Raw genomic sequence first — 25837 nt, 5'->3', positions numbered from 1 at the left:
TTTTGGTTTCATGTATAGGTATGAAAATAAACACAACTGAACAATTTGCTATTTAGAGCATTTCCCCAAAAGGCATGTCCTGTTTTTGCCTTCATAGACGATAACATTTGTAGGTTAAAACAAATGTGCATTGTCATGCAGTGACAGAACAGACCTAATTGATACTGCAAGTCATTAATGATGACTTAGTTGGACTAACCTTTTTGAATTTTCTGTTGGCCTAATTCATCTGCCTGTATTCCTAATCCCTACCTGCCTCTGGTCTTATGAATTTCCACCTCTCACTGTATCATTCTTGCTTGTCCATCTTCCTCAATTAAAATGAGTTATTCTTACAGATCAATCTTGCTGGCAAAACGTCATTAAATATTGCCAGAATATTTAGCTATAGCGTGGATTTAGGGATTTTTAAAAATAAATAAATAAATAAATATATATATATATATAATAATGAGCACTCACTTACTGCGTAGGCAATACAATAAAATCAGAGACAAGCTGGCCCGGGAAAAGATTTGTGCGAGCTGACCCCTCGTTGGCTGGTATGTTACTATCAATAATCTCGTAACTATCTTTGTTGACCTAGTACATTTTTCAATATTCTCCAAACAGCCTCGTTCATTTGATACGATGTTTCAATATTCTCAGGGCCACCTTGTTGATAAAATGCTTCAATATTCGCAGAATGTTTCTCCCCTTCCCTGGCGAACAAGGTAGACAGGGAAGTAATGAGTGGGAAACGAAGAGACACCTTCTTCTTCACTGTTTTGGCGTTCCACAAGGGTGGCTTTATATAGCCTACAGTAGGGGGTGGCCATTTACAATATATCCTACCTACCGTTTCTAAAGATCTGAGTGCCAGTTATGATTTTCATATACTCATTTTAGGCTACCTAACTGTGCCCCGAAATGTCTATGGGCACATAAAGGGAAAAAAAGTCTATAGCTGGCAACTGAACATAGGCGCTGTCCATTCAGCACCACACCACGGAGTTCCACTATGACCACCTGTCCGGAGGCGCAGTCCATTCAGCAGTGCTGAATCATGTGTAGATTTTCCTTTTGTATTTCGTGAGTTTCGTCATTATTTGGTCCAGTTGTTTTTCTTCATGCATCCCTTTCGAACGGTAGGCCTGAGTCGGCTTAAGTCCTCTGATGTATGCATTTTATTTCAATACATGTGTATAATGTATCTGTCCTAGTTTTCCTTCCCTGTCAACTGTTTTATGCATCGGTTGCTTTCACATTGATATTTAAAGTCGGCCTTGTTGTTATTTGATAGCGTGCATGGCGTTCCAAAAGTAAATTAGTCAATTTATGATGAGGTTGTGTAGCTAACCTTGTACACACCGTTCCACGAACCTTTAAACCTTATATTGAGGTGGTAATTAATGGCTTAAGACATTTTTGTTTGTTTTTGCTGTTCTCCAAAATAACATTTTAGTGTTTTTAAATTGTGTAGAACTGCAGTAGCCCTAAATGAGCTTCAACTTACCCAAAACTCAGCGGAAGCTTTGAAATCACCCCAACCCATCTAACCCCACTTTGTCATTCCCTAGGTTTAGCTGAACTGACGCCACTGCATTATTTAGTGCTGGCACAGGGGGAAAAAGCTGTTCGCGCCTCTCCTTTATAGCCAAATGTGTTACGCTCTGCGTCTGCGCACCTTTCGTCAGACCCTTTTCGTAGTTATGAAACTTCTAAACTCAGGTTTTGTAATCGAGACGCGCTGGCCAATCAAGGCACCGAGATGCCGTTCACGTGATCGCATTTTTACGTAACAAACGGGTGTAGTAGACCTGTATGTTGCCAAGTCTCTACTGGCACGTAAGCTAGACACGTTATAGGTTATAGCAATGGATAAACACTTTTTTTAAATACATTAATAATAACCGGAACACATTGTAGGATAGATGATCGGCATACAATGTCGGTCCAACACCCCGAAGGAGAGGACGCCGTCGGAGAAAGAAAAAGATTCTTCATTGAGTCAGAATACGACTGGGACGAGGAGCAGGACAATGTCGACAACCACATACTTATTTTACAAAAAGCCGATGCACTGGCATCAGAAAACCGTCTCAAAGAAGCCATCTATGTTTACTCGATGGCCTTGAGAGATGGTTCTGTAGGGCCGGAGCAGATGAGCACTTTAGTGGATTGTATTCTGCGCAACTTTAAGAGAAAGCTGGAAATTGATGAGGCGCCTTCGGAACGAACGCCACATATTATTGATAACGCCGGGGATGAGGACGTTTTTGACTGCCCGAAATGTCATAGATTTCTAGGCGAGCCCGTGACAATCGGCTGTGGACATTCGTACTGTAAAAGATGTTTACAACACCAGCTACTCTCCAAATGCAAGCTGTGTAGCGAGGTAGCAGGCAGGCCGACGGATCTTAAAACGAATGTGATTCTATTCGGACTGTTGGAAAAGTGGTTTCCCGAGGAGCTGAAAAGGTCTAGAGCTATTAGTGAAATTGAAGACCTGTCTAGAAGGAAACATTTCGAGGAGGCCGTATCACTAGCAACAGATGTGATTGAATCTGGTGAGTGGGGGGAGGAAAGGCTTGTGGAGACCACCAATCACTTTGTTTTATATGCTATGATGAGACGTTTAGGATACATTTTAAAGCATGAAAACAAAATGTTATTTTAGTCATTCCCTATTACTATTTGTGGTCTTTATTATCGAAGAGTAGGGAAGGGGAGTTCCACTGACCAAGTACCCGTTTGTCATGTGTTTGACTGTAGGTCCTTTGGCTACGTTTACAGACAGCCCAATTCTCATCCCTTTTTTTTCACTAATTGATCTTTTGACCAATCAAATCAGAAAAATATCTGATGTGAAAAGATCTGATGTGATTGGTCAAATGACCAATTAGTGAAAAAAAGTCAGAATTGGGTAACCTGCGAGAACGCAGCCTTTGTGTGCCACTGATGTAACCCTTGTGCCACCCTGTTACGAAATGTCGTAAGTTGGGCATGCGCACAAGCAGCGAGTTTCATAAGGCAGGTTGTGAGATCGTGCTGGGTTTGCCAAACAATTTTATAACGTTTGGTCCCCTCTCAAATATTTCCCGAAGTCCGACAAATATACTAAAAAAGGCTAAATGTGCTGCCCAATCAAGGCATGGCGATGCAGTACACGTGATTGCATTTCCACGTGACAAACGTGTTTATACCTGTATGTTGCCAAGTCTCTACTGGTACATAAGACACTGAAAAGTAAAAGTGCAGAGTGTGTCAATGCAATACAAAGTGACAGCACGGAAGTCTATAGTCATTGCTGTAGGCTGTCTAGATTCCTTCAATTAATAGATTACTTGAGGTTTTAATGACACCAGACATACAATTAGTAATAATTAAAACATAAATACCTAAGAGTTTCCTGAAAGTTGTCATTCAGTCTCCTAAATATTTTATTAAAGTAATGTGAATAATTTATGGTTAATAAGTAATGGGCAGTCACTAACATCTTGGGACTTGATATTAATTGTTTTATTATGTGTTGTTACAGCATTCAACCCACAGTGCATTTAATGTCAGCAATGATAGTAAAAAAAAAAAAAAAACGTGATTATTTTGTAACAATCGAATTGAAACCGAACCTGCCTCAAAATCTCCTTGACAGCCATAGGCCTTGTTTGATGGTTCAGCTTCTCGGAAAGTAATTTATTATTGGAAAATAATTCTAAAATCGATCAGATCAACAGTTACAGATACTAACCAAGGCAATGCTCTCCATAATGTGAAGGCCTTCGCCGGAATTCGAATGGCACCAATACGAGCAGTATGCTTTGCACAATAACATGCTACATGGAGAGAAAAAAATTGGCAAACAATCTCTTGTAACGTTGACCTCACAATTAGACCAAAGTATGCAGAGGTTGTTTCTTTAGAATATATATATATATATATATATATATATATTACAAACACACACACACACACAGTGGGGCAAAAAAGTATTTAGTCAGCCACCAATTGTGCAACTTCTCCCACTTAACAATATGAGAGGCCTGTAATTTTCATTATAGGTACACTTCAACTATGACAGACAAAATGAGGGGGAAAAATCCAGAAAATCACATTGTAGGATTTTTAATGAATTTATTTGCAAATTATGGTGGAAAATAAGTATTTGGTCAATAACAAAAGTTTATCTCAATACTTTGTAATATACCCTTTGTTGGCAATGACAGAGGTCAAACATTTTCTTTAAGTCTTCACAAGGTTTTCACACACTTGCTGGTATTTTGGCCCATTCCTCCATGCAGATCTCCTCTAGAGCAGTGATGTTTTGGGGCTGTTGCTGGGCAACACAGACTTTCAACTCCCTCCAAAGATTTTCTATGGAGACTGGCTAGGCCACTCCAGGACCTTGAAATGCTTCTTACGAAGCCACTCCTTCCTTGCCCGGGCAGTGTGTTTGGGATCATTGTCATGCTGAAAGACCCAGCCACATTTCATCTGCAATGCCCTTGCTGATGGAATGAGATTTTCACTCAAAATCTCACGATACATGGCCCCATTCATTCTTTCCTTTACACGGATCAGTCGTCCTGGTCCCTTTGCAGAAAAACAGCCCCAAAGCATGATGTTTCCACCCCCATGCTTCACAGTAGGTATGGTGTTCTTTGGATGCAACTCAGCATTCTTTGTCCTCCAAACATGACGAGTTGAGTTTTTACCAAAAAGTTCTATTTTGGTTTCATCTGACAATATGACATTCTCCCAATCTTCTTCTGGATCATTCAAATGCTCTCCAGCAAACTTCAGACGGGCCTGGACATGTACTGGCTTAAGCAGGGGGACACGTCTGGCACTGCAGGATTTGAGTCCCTGGCGGCGTAGTGTGTTACTAATGGTAGGCTTTGTTACTTTGGTCCCAGCTCTCTGCAGGTCATTCACTAGATCCCCTTGTGTGGTTCTGGGATTTTTGCTCACCGTTCTTGTGATCATTTTGACCTCACGGGGTGAGATCTTGCATGGAGCCCCAGATCGAGGGAGATTATCAGTGGTCTTGTATGTCTTCCATTTTCTAATAATTGCTCCTACAGTTGATTTCTTCAAACCAAGCTGCTTACCTATTGCAGATTCAGTCTTCCCAGCCTGGTGCAGGTCTATAATTTTGTTTCTGGTGTCCTTTGACAGCTCTTTGGTCTTGGCCATAGTGGAGTTTGGAGTGTGACTGTTTGAGGTTGTGGACAGGTGTCTTTTATACTGATAACAAGTTCAAACAGGTGCCATTAATACAGGTAACGAGTGGAGGACAGAGGAGCCTCTTAAAGAAGAAGTTACAGGTCTGTGAGAGCCAGAAATCTTGCTTGTTTGTAGGTGACCAAATACTTATTTTCCACCATAATTTGCAAATAAATTAATAAAAAATCCTACAATGTGATTTTCTCATTTTGTCTGTCATAGTTGAAGTGTACCTATGATGAAAATTACAGGCCTCTTTCATATTTTTAAGTGGGAGAACTTGCACAATTGGTGGCTGACTAAATACTTTTTTGCCCCACTGTGTGTGTGTGTGTGTGTGTGTGTGTGTGTGTACACACACACACTATTGTAATATACACACACACTATTGTAACATACACGGTATGCTATTGTAAACATAAGGGCAACAGAAGCTATAGCCTGCACAGCATATCAAACAAGCAAGACACACAGGCAATCATTGCAAACATTTGCTAAACAGGAAACAGACTGCTGGGTATTCGTTTTCGTAGCCTCAGCCATGTTATGTCACCACCAAGACCCTTGTCCCCCTGTCACTGAAGATAACTCATCAAGCTGCACAGGCTCCCCTCTCTCTTGACATTTAACCCATCTCACTTGTTAATAAAGGATTTACAAGTTATACATTGGCCAATGACAAATATATGAGCACTTATTGCGTGTAAGTGTAGCCTAAATCTACTTTCTTTGATTTGCATCTAATTGAGCGCAAAGAACATGGTTAGGTCTGGAGGTGGAATGTTATGCCAGTATCTTTCAACATTGTTTAAGGCGGAAATGTTGGCAACTGTGGGACACTGTAGCAAGTGTAAGAGCCTATAGCCAGTGTGGCACTTTGGGTCAGCTAAGGACTTTGCCTCGGTGACTTTGGTTTTGGGGCCCACACGCTTGTGGCACAGTCAGTCACTGCCGCAGAGCGGCAAGAACCAGACTAGAGGTGCCACCGCTATGACATCACTGTCTCTGTCTGAGGCTTGCTGAGCTAGCCAAGCCTGAAGCGCATAAGCTAATATGGAGTAATCCCGCTTGTCGTGAAGTGAATCACACAGTCATTATTGAAATCTGTCTTTTCCCCCATGCAACGGAAAACCCACCGGGGTGCATGTCAATAGTCTAAAGGGGCTTAGTTTTCTAGACCTTGTCCTTCCTCTGTACTGGTCGACAAAGACATGATAGGTTAAATAAAACCAGACAGTGTCTCCTGTCCAGGGGTCATGCTGGACAGCAGACGGTGTGGGTGAAGGAAAGGAGACTGGGAGAGGAGCTAACGAGTGCAACCCTTGTGTGTTTTGGAGACATGTCACCTCTAGCCGCAGGCTCAGAATCACAGAGGCCCATCTTGCACCAAAAGACCGCAAACAAGATGCCATAGTGTCTCGTCTTGTCAGCAACGCACATGATTTTGAACATTTATCATAGAAGACCAGATAGGCCTAGTATATGACCTCCGCTGAAAGCTGGGCAGCTTAACCTGGTCTACAGTGAATTCCCTGTGTTCATTTAGCTGCCAGTGTTTTTGGTATTTTTATTTGATTTAACTAGGCAAGTCAGTTAAGAACAAATTCATATTTTCAATGATGGCCTTGGAACAGTGCCTTGTTCAGGGGAAGAACGACAGATTTGTACCTTGTCAGCTCGGGGATTCAATCTTGCAACCTTTCGGTTACTAGTCCAACACTCTAACCACTAGGCTATGCTGCTACCCCAATGGCTAGATTACTGACATGCTACGCAGGGTATATGCCCAGGATTCCCGATTGGGGTCCCTGTTGATTTTGTTATAGTGTTTGAGCATATAAGAACACAGAAATAGCCATTGCAAAATGCATAGAATCGCAGGAAATTAGCTTCACGATGCAAAAGTTTCTTTTCAGCTTCATGGTAACATTTATAGAATGCAGGATGCTTCTCTCTGCCGCCAATTCTGGACTGATTTAAAACACCTTCCGGACCAATGTCATGCCTTGGATCATTCATTTAAATAGGCTAGGTCTACTCCTTGACAGGATTGTCAGTCTTCACAGACCCCCTGTGTGCGGTCTGGAGCGTGAAGTCACAAGCTCTGCTGGTCGGCTACTGCGTAGCAAAAAGCCCTGGTCTGCCCTAGAATGTAAATTAAGATTGCGAGAACAGACCCTTTTTTTTTTTTAATGGCCATTTTTTTTGGCTCTAAAATGTGTTTATTATGATCAAGTTCGATCCCCGTGGTAAATTCTTTAAAAGTTTGCTACCAATCAAGATATTTCTTTAAATAGTGTTCCATTCTGACACCTACATTTGTCACGTGCTGACACAGACCAATCAAATGGCCGGCAGGCTACCAGGTGGCTCGCACCCTCATGCACGCTCATTGCACGTGGTCGTCACGCGGTATCTGGTGTGGACGCCGACGTCATCTGGCAGCATTGGGTTGACTCTCTCAGGCAGGATGAAAACGACTACTTCGACCATCATCCTTTGCTAGTTACAGCCACTTTTACCAGGATCCTTAGACATTTTTGGGTGTCATTCAGCCCCATTCAGCAATATGGCACACTTCAAATTCAAATATTTCCGGCTTCTTGCGCCATCAGGAGTTTTCCCGTACGAATATGTGAATGAGGTACAGTTCATTCAGAAAGTTTTCATACCCTTTCACTTTTTCTTGGTCGGGAAGGTTACCAAGAACCCGATGGTCACTGACAGAGCTACAGAGTTCCTCTGTGGAGATGGGAGAACCTTTCAGAAGGACAACCATCTCAGCAGCACTCCACCAATCAGGCCTTTATGGTTGAGTGGCCAGACGGAAGCCACTCCCCAGAAAAAGGCACATGATAGTCCGCCTGGAATTTGCCAAAAGGCACCTGAAGGACTCCCAGACCTCCCTGGTCTGATGAAACCAAGATGGAACTCTTTGACCTGAATGCCAATAGTCACTTCTGGAGGAAACCAGGGACGGGCACTGTATACCTGGCCAATACCATCCCTTACGGTGAAGCATGGTGGTAGCAGCATCATGCTGTGGGAATGTTTTTCAGCGGCAGGGACTGGGAGACTAGTCAGGATCGAGGGAAAGATGAACAGAGCATATTACAGATAGATTCTTGATGCTCCAGAGTGCTCAGGACCTCAGAATGGGGTAAAGGTTCACCTTCCAACAGGATAACGACCCTAAGCACACAGCCAAGACAACGAGTGACTACGGGATAAGTCTCAATGTCCTTGGAGTGGCTCAACCAGAGCCCGGATTTGAACCCGATCAAACATCTCTGGAGAGACCTGAAAATAGCTGTGCAGCAACGCACTGCATTTTAACCTGACAGAGCCTGAGAAGATCTGCAGAAAATAATGGTTTCGAGGCTGTAATCACTGCCAAAGGTGCTTCAACAAAGTACTGTGTAAAGGGTCTGAATACTTATGCACATTTGCAAAAATGTCTAAACCTGTTTTTGGGTGTGTAGATTGATGAGGGGGGGGATTATTTAATACATTTTAGAATAAGGCTGTAACTTAATAAAATGTGGAAAAAGTGAAGGGGTCTGAATACTTTCCAAATGCATTGTAAGTGCCTTCACTATCTCCTGGTTTTAATGTATATAGGTCTTCATGTCATGTGTTTGAATGGTCTTTGTCTGAAATGGTCTGTTGTTTGTAAATCAAATAATCTGTCTCTCCTCCTTTATTCTTCCATCCTTTTTTCCAGATCCTGGGGATGAGGCGGTGCGGTGGTCACGGGTCAAGGCCTACACCGGGCTCCTGCAGTACCGATTGGCCCTGGAGGACGCTGAACTCTGTCTTAGCTCCACCCACTCTGCAGAGGTACTAATGCGGGAAACTGTGTGTTGAGTTCAGTAGGACACAAGTGGGGGAAAAAAAAAATACATTTTTTGTTGTAAATTAAAACAAATGTTATTGGAAGTTAAGTTTGCTGAGGCCAACTTCATTCACTTGTCAGCTCCCCCAGCGCTATAATTATCCTTAGTCCTTACCAGGCACCCTGGGGCACTTTGAAACAGTTCAAGTCTACAGCTCCGGTTATATCCGCCACGCTTTACTACACCGTGTGAGGCGTCATGGAGGGAAAGTGGAGGCTGATTAGAGGCTCAGCCAGGTGTTAGTACGTCTAAATGGGTTAACAGGCCATCTTGAATATGAACCGGTAGGATATATTCTAGGATGTTTTAGCGCTATTAACAGCATTGTTCACCATGTCCTCTAATTCTATTTTTCAGTCTTGATCAATTCTAATAGAATTTTACTGTATAACCTTCTATACCTTTAGACATTTTGTCTGTATCAACATTTGATTTGTTTTTTTCCTTTTACATAACCTTTTTTGATTGAGCGTTCAGAGCCTCTCATTTGGGAGATGTGCATTTGTTTGTTACACATTTGGTCATACTTCATTTTACTGTACCTTGAGCTGTTTTAAATGGTTCAATGCCAGATGTTTTTATCTTCATATCAAATCATTTCTGGGTAACAATTAAGAACGTTACTGTGATTGTTTTCAATTTAAAATGGTCCAAAATAATTTAAAAAAAATACATTCTTAGCAAAGAGAAAGCAAGAATTTTGGGGAGGGGAAAAACTAGCTGTTATTGGTAGAGAGGTTTGGAACTTGCTTTGTTATTGGTCTATTAACTCATTTACCGCCTAGTGATGTCACCAGGCAGGCCAAAACTCCATCTCACCAAGGCTGAAATTTCAGCCCGTCTTTTCAAACAGCTCTTATTGCCCTTTTAATGTATCACAATTTTCATAATTTCACAGTATTATTCCAAACTCAGTGTGGAAATATACATTGGGGTCTGAAATTATTGATACCCTTGATAAAGATGAGCAATAATGACTGTATAAAATAATGAACATACTTAGCTATATTGTATGTGCCAAAAAATTGGGAAATTATAATATTTTATACTAATTGTCACGTTGTTTAAATGATTGGAGACCGGTGCAGGAGTACGTAAAAGTGGGTTTTAATATTCCACCCAAAAACACAACATGCCATGAAAAGGGACGAAGCCCAAAACAAACACGTGTACAAAAACACAGGGATGTAAACCCAAACAAAAGAGCGAGGTTAAACCTCTAATAAATACACGTGAGACCCGTAATAACAACACGCGGGACGAGACCCGTAATAACAACACGCGGGACGAGACCCGTAATAACAACACGCGGGACGAGACCCCTAATAACAACACGCGGGACGAGACCCGTAATACCAACACGCGGGACGAGACCCGTAATAACAACACGCGGGACGAGACCCGTAATAACAACACGCGGGACGAGACCCGTAATACCAACACGCGGGACGAGACCCGTAATAACAACACGCGGGACGAGACCCGTAATAACAACACGCGGGACGAGACCCCTAATAACAACACGCGGGACGAGACCCGTAATACCAACACGCGGGACGAGACCCGTAATAACAACACGCGGGACGAGACCCGTAATAACAACACGCGGGACGAGACCCGTAATAACAACACGCGGGACGAGACCCGTAATAACAACACGCGGGACGAGACCCGTAATAACAACACGCGGGACGAGACCCGTAATACCAATACAATAATAACGAGTACACAATACACACAGTACGAAAGCCGAAACCACAAAGCACAGGTACTCACAAGACCAACGGACATGGGGAAAAGAATAACCGACAAGACAATGGTGAACAGAGGGCACATGTATACAATTGCCAGTCTGGGGAAATGGGAGCCAGGTGTGCGTAATGAAACAACAGTTCGGTGACGCCTAGAAGGCCGGTGACGTAGACCTCCCGAGCTGGTGCACGGAATGAGCAGCAGTACCGGGGGAATCCGTGAGGCTAATGCAATTGCTTAGAGAAAGAGATTTTGTTTAACAAATCATATTTCTCAAAAAGGTAACGGTCACAATTATTGAGAGTCCTAAATAACCTTATAAATAAAGTAGTCAAAGTTCAGTATTTGGTCCCATATTTCTAGCGCGCAAAGATTACGTCAAGCTTGTGACTCGACGAAATTGTTGGATGCATTTGCAGTTACATTTGGTTGTTTTTGAGATGATTTTGTACCCAGTAGAAACTAATGGTAAATAGTGTATTGTGTCACTTTGACATTAATGTGGATGCTACCATGATTACAGATAGCCCTGAATGAATTGTGAATAATGACGAGTGTGAAAGTTACAGAGGGTCAAAGATCATACCCGCAAGGCATGCTAAACCTCCCCTGTTATTCTTAATGGTGAGAGGTTAGTTGAAGAGGTGGAAATATATAGTTGGGGATAAACATAAAGGCCCAAGCTAGTAGCCACACAGGGTACACCTTTTATTTCAATTTGTATTTCCCATAACTGCTGATTTTGTTGGTAATGTGTAATTTAGCAAACTAGGCTAGAGCAAGAGTCATGCCTCTCCTAGAGAGAAGACAAACAGGTTCAGGACCAAAAGGGGTTAGGAATTTTTGCAATGTATGTTAATCCTATCCAGTGAAGCCTGAAAAAACTGAATTGATGTTGAGTGATTCAGGTCAATGTTGGCTCATGTTGTCAGGCTACCTGCATTGTGTTCTAACTAGGGTCCCCTCTCTCTCTCTCTCTCGTCACTCTCTCTCATCTCTCTACCGTTCTCTCCAGCGGTTCACCCTCTGGCTGTCGCTCAAATACAGTATTGTCCAGTCGAAATGCAGCGACGTAACCTCCCTCCACTGGAAGTCTTGTGCTCTTTATAACCTCCCCGTCCCCCCTGTCACACTCTCTCTCTCTCCCAGGGTTTCTACTGGAAGGCCAAGGTGCTCCAGGACATGGGCCAGGTTGACGACTCGTTGCAGGTTTTCCTCCACTGTCTGGCCCTGGACGAGGACTTCACCCTGGCCAAACGAGAGGTGGAAAATGTGAGAGAAGGAGTTGGAGGGAGAGTGGTGGTGGTGTTGTTGTTGAAGTAATTTGCTTTGGTCTTCCTGGACACTTTGGGACTTGACTTGAGTGCAAGAAAGCAAGGAGATATTACATCTTCTCAATGCCTTTCCTTGAGCCAAACCTCCTCTGTGTGTATCAGTGATAGACCGACCCCCGATCCTGGGAACATGATCATGCAACCCTTAATCTCTAGGCCTATCACTAATTGCAGTGCCTAAGTTTATACTTGTATAAATACTGTTTTTTCTTTTTATCTCCAGGAATGTTTGAAGTCTAGACCCCCTTAGCGCCATAGTCCGTTTCATAAGGAGCCAGGCGCTCTCTGAGTTCTCCCTTTTTTGTCTTAAGCCAAGCGTTTCCCGGCACTGATTTGCCTACCATCCATGAAAAGGAACACTGTGCATTCCTTCGCTGATAGCCTAGTGTCGGCTAGCTAGGTTATTCGCTGATAGCCTAGCGTCGGCTAGCTAGGTTATTCGCTGATAGCCTAGCGTCGGCTAGCTAGGTTATTATCCTCGGCATTGGCCTAATGGAATTAAGTCGTAAGGCGCTTGCATGAGAGATGGAACATATTGGGCTGACAGAGGCCTTAAATTAGTGACTAAATCACATTCCTTGTAGAGAAAAGCAGCTATTTTTTTGCGGGTGACGGAAAATGTGGTGACGATGATTCGCCGCTTTGACACTCTTTTTTTTGGTAACATTTATTTTCCTAATACTTCTGTATCTGTTCGGTATGTGCCATGAAAGGACTTGGCGACAGTTGGGGCTTTATGTTATTCATTACAATTGAATCCCCACGACGAAGAAGTAAGTCTTGGGGTAGCGGTTATTTATGCTGTAGTCACTAATTACTATCGTGTCTCATTTAAAATAAAGTGTTAAAAATCTATTCCCCCCCCTCCCTCCCTCCCTCAACACAACATCCCAGCGAAGACTCCATGTTTTTGAGGTTTACTTCCCAGTGGGTCAGCCCTCGTGACTCTCACCTCCTGTCATTAACCGCATTAGTCAAAGGCTTCATCCCAAATGGCACCCTTTCCGTTTTGACCAGAGACCTACGGGGACTTTGGTCTATGGATTCTGGTCAAAAGTAGTGCGCTATGTAGGGCGCGGGGTGTAATTCGGGACTAAGACAAAGTACTGTGACGAAGCAGGGTGACATAAGACACAGACGCCGCGGTCCGTTGTCCGATCACCATCGCTGACAGGGTCTCCGAGGCTGCGTGAAATGTTAGGGTAATACTCTGGTTGTGAGAAAGTAGGCCCGCGTTTCTTTGGTCGCGTCGTTGATGTGTGGATTTGCATTCTTGTTGTTTCACTCTGTAAGAGGAACTTTGATTGGTTTGAGTGTAGTTGAATGCAAATGGCTTCTCTTTCTGCTCAAGAAGGGTGTTGTCTGAAACCTGCTCTCGAGGTTTGATGGGAAAGAGCTATATGAGATTTGTCTGTGTGTGATGTTTGTGTCTGGGTGCCTCAGCAAAGGTGTGTTTCTGTTTTCTTTTAACTCGTATAATACAGTGAGGAGCCTACATCACAAGGTCCTAAAACATTTTTTGGGGCTTAAAACATCTTCCTTTTAAATGCTGATTTAAACATACATTCTCCCGTCTTGTGATCCTGGATGGGCACCAGGTTAGCAGATACAAAGGTGGACATGTTGTGTGTCTGGGAGTACAGTGGAATGGATGTGGATTAGATAAATTTATATGGATTGGAACGGGGCCCAGGCTGTTCACCAGCGTCTAATAACACGTACATGGACTCAGAGAGCGAAAGAAGGTGAAACACAGAAGATAAAAGGGAGAAAGAGAAGATACAGGGCCGAGGGGAGGAAATGAAATGTTGATATATATATAGGTGGAGAGGGATTGGGTTGAAGGAGAGTGACCGAGCTGGTGCAACAACAAACACGTGTTTCTTTCCGACGAGTGAACTTTACTGCAGATTTAACGTCAATCATGTTATTGTGAAGCCAAAGGCATATTTCCACAAGTACATTTTTCTAGACCATTACATTTGTCTAGATCTAAATCCACATTGTTGCCGGGAAGGCAGACTTGGCCAGTGGTCACTCCCAGTCTTGGCCAGCCACTTTTCTGCATTTAAGTGAACTTTGCTCCTGTTCTGCCATTTTTGTCTGATTTAAATGTTTAAATTATTATTATTTTAAATATCCATTTGACTGCTCTTATGGCTAACGCAATGTGTACCACAGATACTGTGCGACCTGCTGTCTCCGGCCGGCGAGAACGTGAAGGTGGGTCTGAGGGAGACGGCGCAGAGCACATCGCCTCGCCTGCGTAGTAAGATTTCGGTAGTGGATGCCGAGGCCAGAGCCCAAAAGCATCAGGCCGAAGCCAAACACTCTGCCCTGCACCAAGTCCAGGCTCGCACCTCCTCTGCACACCCTAGCACCGACACACAGCATGGGGTACGCTAACTGGACAGTGTGCTTGATACAGCCCTGTAGGCCGTCATTGTAAATAAGAATTTGTTCTTAACTGACTTGCCTAGTTAAATAAAAGGAAAAGAGAAAAAAAAGCCCTGAACCACTAGGGTGCCTTCAAAGTTTCCAAAGTCAATATGTTTTGATATTTTTTAGGTGTTTGTTCAGTTAAAATGCATCAACAATGTCTAACACTCCTTTTAACGTTCTAATTCTCTCTCTCTCTCTCGCTCCTCCTCCCCTCTTTCCGTACCAGAAGCCGGGTCGCTCAGGCAGCCTGGAGCGTTCCGGCCTCGGCCGCACTCACTCGATGCGAGCCCACGGGCTGCGGCCGGGCGGCGTGGATGAGGGTCTTAAACGCGTCTGCTCCGCACCCCAGCTGGGGGACCAGGAGAAAGGCGTGCTGCTGAAGCGGAAGCTGACGTTCTCCGAGGGTGGACCCCACGTCGTCTACAGCCACGGGAGCAAGCACAAGAAACAAGGAGGTAGGAATCAAGGGAGGAGTTTAGCTCAGGGATCGTCAACTGGATTCAGCCGTGGAACGTTTTCTTTTCTTGAGCGGATGGTCGGTCGGTCGGGGCCCCAAATTGTAGACTGCAAATTGAACGCAAGGAGGCCAAATGGATATAGTGTCTGACTAAAGCTGACTATTTCAAACCTTGCTTACATTTTTATATGATCATGTTTTTTGGGGGGTGGGGTGGGGGGGGTCTCAGAAAACTTTGAGGACCATATACACCCACCCGCGGGCCAAATAAAACCACCCGCGGGCCAAATTCAGCCGCCAGTTGTGGAACCCCTGGTTTAGTTGGAGTGCTGGCTCTTTATATTGTTTTAAATGGGATTATTACTGGGTGAAAGCAGCTAAAATATGCATTCCCTCTATATCAGTGGCAGAGCCGCAACCGCCACAGTACCAATTAGCAAAGGTCCCATTAGCCATTGCCAGGTACCTTTGCTGTGTCTGTGTTTGTATGCGTCTGTCTGCGTACTTGGGTGTGTGTGTGTGTGTGTGAAGTGCTTGACGTTCTCCTGTCGCTTCCTCTGCAGTGGCCTGTGGTGAGTCGAGCCAGGGAGCCTCAGCCCGAGCTCACAGAGTCGTACCCAGAGACCTACTGGACCCCAACGACCTGGAGTGTTCCCTCTGCATTAGATTGTTCTACGAGCCAGTGACAGCGCCGTGCGGTCACACCTTCTGTAAAAACTGTCTGGAGCGCTGTCTGGACCACACTCCCCAGTGTCCTCTCTGCAAGGAGAGTCTCAAAGAGGTAAGAGGACACTACCACCAACCACCACCAACTCAAATGGCATCCTATTCCCTATATAGTACACTATTTTTGACCAGGGCCAATAGGGCTCTGGTCAAAAGCAGTGCGCTAAATAGGGAACATGGTGCCATTTGGGACAAGGCCTAAGACAATTAACTTGGAAGACCTCTTCTTAAATGACATGTCCTCAAAAAGAAAACCTTAATCTCCCCCCCCCAGTATCTGGCAGCCAGGAAGTACACAGTCACCAGTGTGCTGGACCGAGTGATAAAGCAGTACCTGTCTAAGGAGCAGTCGGAACGGCAGAAGACTCACCTGGAGGAGACCCAAGAGCTCTCACAGTGAGTTGTCCTCCCGACATATCATTCTGTCATAAAATGAACTTAGAATGTACATTCTGGTAGTTGTACTGCTATGGCTTCTGCCTTCTCTCTGAACCCTTGTCTTTCTTTCTCCCTGGTTGTCCTACTTTTTATTTTTTAAATGAATGCAGCCCAGAAAACATGCAAAACACACACAGCAGACGGGTTCACCTAATGTTAAGCACTGACTGTTCGAATGAATTCTATTGATCTATTTTTACATCATCTTTGGAATGCATATGTCACATTTGAATCACTTCACTTGTGAGAGATGCTCGAGTATCTTAGCATCATTGTTAACTCTCTCTCTTTCTCCGCAGCCTGATGAAGAAGGTGCCCATCTTTGTGTGCACCATGGCCTACCCGACCGTGCCGTGTCCCCTGCACGTCTTCGAACCGCGCTACCGTCTCATGATTCGCCGCTGCATGGAGGCCGGCACGCGCCAGTTTGGGATGTGCATCAACGACGCTCAGAAAGGGTAGGCACAGTGGTAGGCACAGTGGTAGGCACAGTGGTAGGCACAGTGGCACCCGATTCAAGCACCTAGGCCAGCACGCACACATTTGCACATAAAACACTCACTCAAATGCACACGCACCATTCTGCTGCGCACTAATGCGTCACCTTCTGTCACCTCACCCAAGAGAGACAGACAGAGGAATTATGAAAATACTGTCTAATAGGATTTTGACTGAATATCAAATCCAACTTTGAAGCATCCTCCTGATGGGGAAATAAAATGATTTAAGTATATATATGCTAATATTTACATTTTTCAAGATGCCTTAGGCTACTATACCTTCTCACAAATGAATTGAATGCTGACGTTTGACTTGACTATGCAATGGCCCTGTGAAAGTTCACTTTTTTCCCCCGCTTAAAATGACATACCCAAATCTAACTGCCTGTAGCTCAGGACCTGAAGCAAGGATATGCATATTCTTGATACCATTTGAAAGGAAACACTTTGTTGAAATGTGAAATTAATGTAGGAGAATAACACATTAGATCTGGCAAAGTTTTAGACTGATCTAATGATCCATTGCATTACTGTTCAAAATGTTGTATCAAGTCTGCCCAAATATGCCTAATTGGTTTATTGATACATTTCCAAGTACATAACTGTGCACTCTTTAGCTCAAAGAATAGAATGGTATTATTTCACTGTAATAGCTCATGTAAATTGGACAGTGCAGTTAGGTTAACATGTATTTAAACTTTCTGCCCGTATCAGATATGTCTATGTCCTGGGAAATGTTCTTGTTACTTACAACATCATGCTAATCACATTAGCACACGTTAGCTCAACCTTACCCAGAAGGGGGGGGGGGGGGGGGGGCACTGATCCTGTAGAGGTTAAACAAAATAGGCCATTGACCAATCACTGTAATTGACTGCTCACAATGAGACGGTAACTTTTCACAATGCTTTGAATGGCTGTCTGATTTGACTCTGCAACGGCCATATGCAATATATTTGTGGTGTTCTTTAGCTCAGTTGGTAGAGCATGGGGCTTGCAACGCCAGGATATTTGGTTTGATTCCTGGGACCACTCATATGTAAAATGTATGCAGGCATGATTAAGTCGCTTTTCATGAAAGCGCATGCTAAATGTATATATGCAACTTTAATAATAATAATTAAAGCGCTGCTCTGCCTTAACAACACTATCAACAAGGCAGGTCCTACAGGCCCTGTTTTTGTCGCACCTGAACTACAAAGAGGGACTTGGAAAAAAATTGCAGGGCAACACGGGCAGGGCCTTAAAAGTACACGGAGAGATAACGTTAATGACATGCATGTCAATCTCTCCTGGCTCAAAGTGGAAGAGAGATTGACTTCCTCATTACTTGTTTTTGTAAGAGGTGTTGACAAGCTGAAGCTACCGAGCTGTCTGTTTTTAAAATACGAGCACACAGCTCAGACACCCATGCATACCCCACAAGACAAGCCACCAGAGGTCTCTTCACAATCCCCAAGTCCCAGAACAGACTATGGGAGGCCCACAGTACTACATAGAGCCATGTCTACATGGAACTCTAATCCACATAAGGTAACTGATGCAAGCAGTAGAATCAGATTTAAAAAGCAGGTAAAAATGCACCTTATGGAACATCGGGGACTGTGAAGAGACACAAACATAAGGCACACACACACGATAACATACGCACTATACACACACACACACGATAACATACGCACTATACACACACACACACATGACAACATACGCACTATACACACACACACACACGATAACATATGCACTATACACATGATAACATACGCACTATACACACACACACACACACACATGATAACATACGCACTATACACACACACACACACGATAACATACGCACTATACACATGATAACATACGCACTATACACACACACACACACACACACACATGATAACATACGCACTATACACACACACACACACACACACATGATAACATACGCACTATACACACACATACACACACACACACACGATAACATACGCACTATACACACACACACACACACACGATAACATACGCACTATACACACACACACACATGATAACATACGCACTATACACACACACACATGATAACATACGCACTATACACACACACACACACACACACACACACACACACGATAACATACGCACTATACACATGATAACATACGCACTATACACACACACACACACGATAACATACGCACTATACACACACACACACACATGATAACATACGCACTATACACATGATAACATACGCACTATACACACACACACACACACACGATAACATACGCACTATACACACACACACACGATAACATACGCACTATACACACACACACACGATAACATACGCACTATACACACACACACACACGATAACATACACACTTATACACACACACACACACATGGTAACATACGCACTATACACACACACATGATAACATACGCACTATACACACACACACACACACACAGATAACATACGCACTATACACACACATGAGAACATACGCACTATACACACACACACACGATAACATACGCACTATACACACACACGATAACATACACACTTATACACACACACACACACATGGTAACATACGCACTATACACACACACATGATAACATACGCACTATACACACACACACACACACACACACGATAACATACGCACTATACACATGATAACATACGCACTATACACACACACACACACACGATAACATACGCACTATACACACACACACACACACATGATAACATACGCACTATACACATGATAACATACGCACTATACACACACACACACACACACGATAACATACGCACTATACACACACACACACGATAACATACGCACTATACACACACACACACACGATAACATACACACTTATACACACACACACACACATGGTAACATACGCACTATACACACACACACATGATAACATACGCACTATACACACACACACACACAGATAACATACGCACTATACACACACATGAGAACATACGCACTATACACACACATGAGAACATACGCACTATACACAAACATGAGAACATACACACTATACACACGCATGAGAACATACGCACTATACACACACGAGAACATACGCACTATACACACACACATGAGAACATACGCACTATATACACACATGGATTTTGCATTGTAGATATGTGGTAGTGGAGTATGGGCCCGAAGGCACGCACTTAGTGTGTTGTGAATTCTGTAATGAATGTATTGTAATCTTTAAAAAAAATTGTAGAACTTCCTTAATTTTGCCAGACCCCAGGAAGGGTAGCCGCTGCCTTGGCAGCAGTTAATGTGGATCCATAATAAATACACATTTAGAAATAAAGACCATTTGCAAAATCACCTTCGAATGACTATATGATTACAACAAACAGAGATTCAGAATGTTCCCGTTTCAGTTTTGTGGACTACGGCTGTATGCTGATCATCCGGAGTGTCCACTTCCTCCCAGACGGGCGTTCCGTGGTGGACACCGTCGGAGGGAAGAGGTTCCGGGTGCTGACCCGCGGGATGATGGACGGGTACTGCATCGCCGACATCAAGTACCTGGAGGATACCAGGGTAAGAACCCATGTTCTCTTACCCCAAAATACTGTTTGGGGTGTTTTTATTTTATGGAGAGTTTCTGTTCTTTGTATTTTTTGTATATATATCTATACCTATATCTATATATATATATATATATGGTTAGATTTTTATTTGTAAAGAAAGGATGACAAAATAATACTAAATTATATAATAAAAGGTCTCATGTAAAAACAAACTTGTATTTTAGTTTATCGGAGGCCATCTGTTAATGTGGTAGATTATGGTAGTGTGGTGTTCTGGCGGATGCTACACTGGGATCTATATAGTTTATTTTCACGTGACAACCCTGCTTTCAAACCTAATGTCCCTCTTGTATGGTTAAGATAAATTGATTGATTGATTGACAGGTGAGCGACAGCGAGGAGTTGACACAGCTGCAGCAGCTGCACGACGCCGTTTACGAACAAGCGCGCACCTGGTTCCAGAACCTCAACAACCGCTTCAGCCACCAGATCCTTCAGCACTTCGGCGCCATGCCCGAGAGAGAGCCCGACATCCAGGTGAACTAAGACACAAATCTCTTCCCCGGCATATAGTGTTCCCCCTCCCCTTCTCCAGTGTCGTTCATTAGGGCATACTGTAGCAAAGCAATTTGCAGCAGAGTATGAATGTGATTGTTTCTTATGGGATCAGTTCAGTTAGTCCCTTGCTGTTTCAGGCTTTCTTCCAGTGTCACTCCCGTGGCAATATAATCTATTTCTATGGTTGCTCCACTGCTCTAGAAGAGATCATTGTGGGTAATTCTTAACTCATCTTCTGGAGGAAGGTGTTATGTCACTATCCTCCAGAGTGTCCTTACAACATCCCCTCACCCTCTATACCACACACACACACACACAAAATTGGATGCGCAATATCCAATGGAGGCATAGCATTTGGCTTGCGAATGTATTCACCCCCCTTGGCATTTGTCCTATTTTGTTGCCTTACCAACCTGGAATTAAAATATATTTTTTGGGGGGGGGTTTGTATGATTTGATTTACACAACATGCCTACCACTTTGAAGATGCCCATTCTTCAAGGCAAAACCTCTCCAGCTCCTTCAAGTTGGATGAGTTCCGCTGATGTACAGCAATCTTTAAGTCATACCACAGATTCTCAATTGGATTGAGGTCTGGGCTTTGACGAGGCCATTCCAAGACATTTAAATGTTTCCCCTTAAACCACTCATGTTGCTTTAGCAGTATGCTTAGGGCCATTGTAATTTTGTTCTTTAAGCAATGGCTTTTTTTTCTGGCCACTCTTCTGTAAAGCCCAGCTCTTTTATTTGTATTTGATATTTTACCTTTATTTAACCAGGCAAGTCAGTTAAGAACAAATTCTTATTTTCAATGACGGCCTGGGAACAGTGGGTTAACTGCCTTTTCAGGGGCAGAATGACAGATTTGTACCTTGTCAGTTCGGGGGTTTGAACTCGTAACCTTCCGGTTACTAGTCCAATGCTCTAACCACTAGGCTACCCTGCCGCCCAGGCTACTCTGTGGAGTGTACGGCTTAAATCTCCGCTGTGGAGCTTTGCAGCTCCTTCAGGGTTATCCTTGGTCTCTTTGTTGCCTATCTGATTAATGTCCTCTTTGCCTGGTCTGTGAGTTTTGGTGGGCGGCCCTCTCTTGGCAGGTTTGTTGTGGTGCCATATTCTTTCCATTTTTTAATAATGGATTTAACGGCGCTCCGTGGGATGTTCAAAGTTTCTGATATTTTTTTATAACCCAACCCTGATCTGTACTTCTCCACAACTTTGTCTCTGACCTGTTTGGAGAGCTCCTTGGTCTTCATGGTGGTGTTGCAGACTCTGGGGCCTTTCAGAACAGGTGTATATATACTGAGATCATGTGACAGATCATGTGACACTTAGATTGCACACAGGTGGACTTTATTTAACTAATTATGTGACTTTTGAAGGTAATTGGTTGCACCAGATCTTTTTAGGGGCTTCATAGCAAAGGGGGTGAATACATACGCACCATTTTCATTTTTCTTTTAACATGTAATTTTTTTCACTTTACCAATTTGGACTATTTTATGTATGTCCATTACATGTAATCCAAATAAAAATCTATTTAAATTACAGGTTGTAATGCAACAAAATAGGCAAAATGCCAAGGGGGATGAATACTTTTGCATGGAGATACTAGGATTAATGATGAGTGTCCGGGGATGAACCACAGTCAAGATTAGATTACATTTCCGCTGCTTGTGTTTGTGTGTGTTCCTAAATATACATGTTTTGTCATACCCGTGGCATATGGTCTGATATACTACAGCTTTCAGACAATCAGCATTAAGGGCTCGAACCACCCAGTTTATTATAAACAACATGTAACTCTGACACAGCAACATCCACTTAGGTTAGGCAGATTAGGTTGAGGCTGCTTTGGATGCAAGCCAATTCACCACACCAGTCATTTATCTGAGATACTTGGCTCAATTATAGAACAACTCATTTAAGATGCCGACTCTCTGAATGAGTTACGACTATCTTGTAGATCTGAAGCGTCTCCATCATACCTGTCTGACGCAAGGCATGTACTGAACTCCGGCTGACTCGCTAGCCTCTGCTCTCAAGTTCCTTTACAGATCTGAAATGACTGAATAGGTATATCCAATATGGCGATTATTCCACCTAGTCTTTCAAATGGCAAGGTGAAGTCATGATGATACTGTTTAAACCTATCCAATCACTGTGCCTTTTTTTTTTTTTGCACTGTGACTCCTTAAAGCCTTTTTGAATTTTTCTGCGGGCCCAGCAAAAAAACAAAACAATAGCCAACAAGCCATTCTCTGTCCACTGTCAACCCATTGTTTTAGGTGAGTGATATCATGTTTCTGGTCAGTGATATCCTTTCCTCCTCTCCTCCTCTCCTCCAGGCGACTCCCAACGGTCCGGCTTGCTGCTGGTGGCTGCTGGCCGTGCTGCCCATCGACCCTCGCTACCAGCTGTCGGTGCTTTCCATGACCACGCTGCGCGAACGCCTGGTCAAGATCCAGCACATCCTCTCCTACCTGCAGAGCATCCCCAACGAGTAGAAGAGTAGAGCTCCACCCGACCACAACTACTTCGGACACCCTGGTTCCGACACCATGTACCTCCATACCAGATCAAACAACCGAATCCTAGGTCTCCATGCATCGGATTTCGCTCTTCAGTACTGCTGAGGCGGCGTCTGCCACAAGACATCTGTGAGACGTCAATGAGACATCTCCCTGAGAAGGCAGAATCACACAGCACTTCTGAGACACCAGCAAGATCCCAGTCACATAAGCAGCTAGCTTTAGAAGCACTACAACTACCACACGCCAGCTAGCTACATCGACGTGAAGCCACAGACTGCCGAATTCTAAGAACTGGTCCTCCTCTCTCTCGCGCTGTCTCTCTCTCTCTCTGTCTGTCTGTCTCTCTGTCTCTCTGTCTGTGTGATGTTGGTGAAAACATAATATACTCAACAGTGGCACCAGCCACCCTCAACACCTGGTACTGTCAGCTTGGTTACCAGAGAGAGAGATTGAAGAGATGTCTCCGTTGTCTTGTCTGCTCAAGACTACCCATGCAGCCTCGCTGTCTCGATTCGGCCACTGTTGATGGTAGAAGAGAGTGTGTATGTGTGTGTGTTTGTTTCTATGGGTGGGCCGTGCTTCTGTGCAAATCCCAAATGCTGAAATTGAGTCAGACAGAGAGTGGGGGTTGGGTGGATGAATTGTAGAAGGTTGGTGGTAACTAATGGAGGGAGGGTGTTACTAGAATTGCTTGTGTACTACAAAGCCCAACAAGTGGGATGGTGCAGTCTTCCAACAACAAAAACAAAAAAGTGTGAATCTTACTCTTCTGAGCAGTAAAACGCCCTCTGTCACTTCACTGTCTACTAAATGCACATCTTCCTTCACCACTGCCACCGAGCAGCAGTGGACCCTGGTGAAAAAGAGAGCTTCCCCCTTTTTTTATTATCAATGTCTCCAAGTTTGTACTTTTTCATCCATTTTTTGTTTTCTTCCAAGACTTCAGAAAGAAAACCCTTTTGGCAGCCATTTTGTCCGGTCTGTAGTATAAGCTACAGATGTGGGACTGTGGTCTCGCAACGCTCCCAACCTCTGTTCTCTTAACTGTTTTTTTTTTCTTAGCTGAAAACGAGGCATAACTCCCAAAAAATCCAGACTTCCAATAATACGTTACTCTGTGGTTTTGTTTTCGTTGTCGTTTCTCAGTGGATAACGGAACCTCTTGAATCCCGACAGCTTAGTCTTTGATTTTGCATTTGGGAATTTCCCATTCCGAGTTATCGATGCTTGAGAGAAACCTCATATGACTCGAGTGTTGTATTTCCTGTCTCTCTCAAAAATTCCAACTTCCTGTTTAAATTCAATGTAAACTCAAGTCATTTTTAAGGACAGATATTTAAATATATATATTTGACAGTATGTTTGTATGTACAAAATCACAAAAGGGGAACTTGCAATATTTTGACGCAGTAAAAAGGAGAAAGAAACAACACTATACAATTATCTGTGTTCCGCACTGCAAGGGTTAAAGGTCACCCTGTTGTCAAGTAAAAAGCAGTCGCCTGCCTTTTGTCAGGAAAAAGGACTAATATAGGTGAATATATCTTTGGTGGTCGATTTCGCAGACAAATATTTGCCTTATACCATTTTTAGCATTTTGCTTTGAATGGCACAGTGTGACGCCTTGGTTAGCATTCCTTTTGCCGTACTAGTAATTATGATATTTGTATTAATTATTTGTCTTTTCTTCAGCCGCCTCATGGCCCGAATCGTTCACGGTGTGTATAATGTATGTCAAGTCGCGGCTTTGTTTTGTTTTAAATCATTTTGTTTTTGGACAGATCATGCTTTTTTTTCTCCGAATGTTTTAAGTTATCAATTTTCAATAATAAATTAACTCATTTTTTTCAACTTGAAGCCTCAAGTGGTATTATGTTAACGTAAGGACTAAATGTAACCCATGAATGCCAGTGTTATTATGCATTGGGTGTTACGTCATCTGGAAATGATTAGTACATTCAGTACAATCTGTTCAATCGGTCGTTTCGAATGTTTCCACAAGGTGGCGACATAGACTCACCACTGCTATGCAAGAGCGATGTAACAGTAGTCATGTTTCATAACTCACCCTTCGTCCTCTGCTGCATTGCTTAAATCAGTTTTATTGTATATATATATATATATATATATATATATATATATATATATATATATATATATATATATATATATATATATAAATAAATAAAAATAAAGGCAACAATTTGACCTGAATTGATATCATACAATCGAAGTCTATACACTGCAAAAACCATTCAGATCGAAAGTCTGATGAATATTCAAAATCATGCACAACGCTACAGGACATTGACACAAGAATGATGCCCGTTGTCCGGTGAGCCAGACCTCATCCAGTGTGTCTCTTTGGTTTGTTTGCTCGGCGGCTG

At 43.2% G+C, this 25837-nt stretch overlaps 1 protein-coding gene across 2 annotated transcripts; it reads left to right on the top strand.

The window, feature by feature from the left end:
- The first annotated feature begins 1793 nt into the window (after positions 1 to 1793).
- On the top strand, positions 1794 to 25301 carry LOC135507796 (LON peptidase N-terminal domain and RING finger protein 1-like). Of its 2 annotated transcripts, none has more exons than XM_064927457.1 (11): positions 1794 to 2549; positions 8930 to 9045; positions 12003 to 12125; positions 14369 to 14584; positions 14859 to 15084; positions 15650 to 15867; positions 16087 to 16208; positions 16550 to 16708; positions 20206 to 20368; positions 20743 to 20895; positions 23265 to 25301. In XM_064927457.1, exons 1-11 carry the CDS (start codon positions 1928 to 1930, stop codon positions 23421 to 23423), a joined length of 2277 nt encoding a protein of 758 aa, XP_064783529.1. In that variant the 5' UTR covers positions 1794 to 1927; the 3' UTR covers positions 23424 to 25301. The 2 variants fall into 2 exon arrangements, with proteins under 2 accessions (XP_064783529.1, XP_064783528.1); XM_064927456.1 differs by having other exon boundaries at positions 14856 to 15084.
- The last annotated feature ends 536 nt before the right edge of the window (positions 25302 to 25837 follow it).

This window comes from Oncorhynchus masou, chromosome 21 (genome assembly GCF_036934945.1).
Source record: "Oncorhynchus masou masou isolate Uvic2021 chromosome 21, UVic_Omas_1.1, whole genome shotgun sequence".
Taxonomy (NCBI): domain Eukaryota; kingdom Metazoa; phylum Chordata; class Actinopteri; order Salmoniformes; family Salmonidae; genus Oncorhynchus; species Oncorhynchus masou.
The sequence above is the reverse complement of the archived record's forward strand: the minus strand, read 5'-3'. Positions and strand labels throughout refer to the sequence as shown.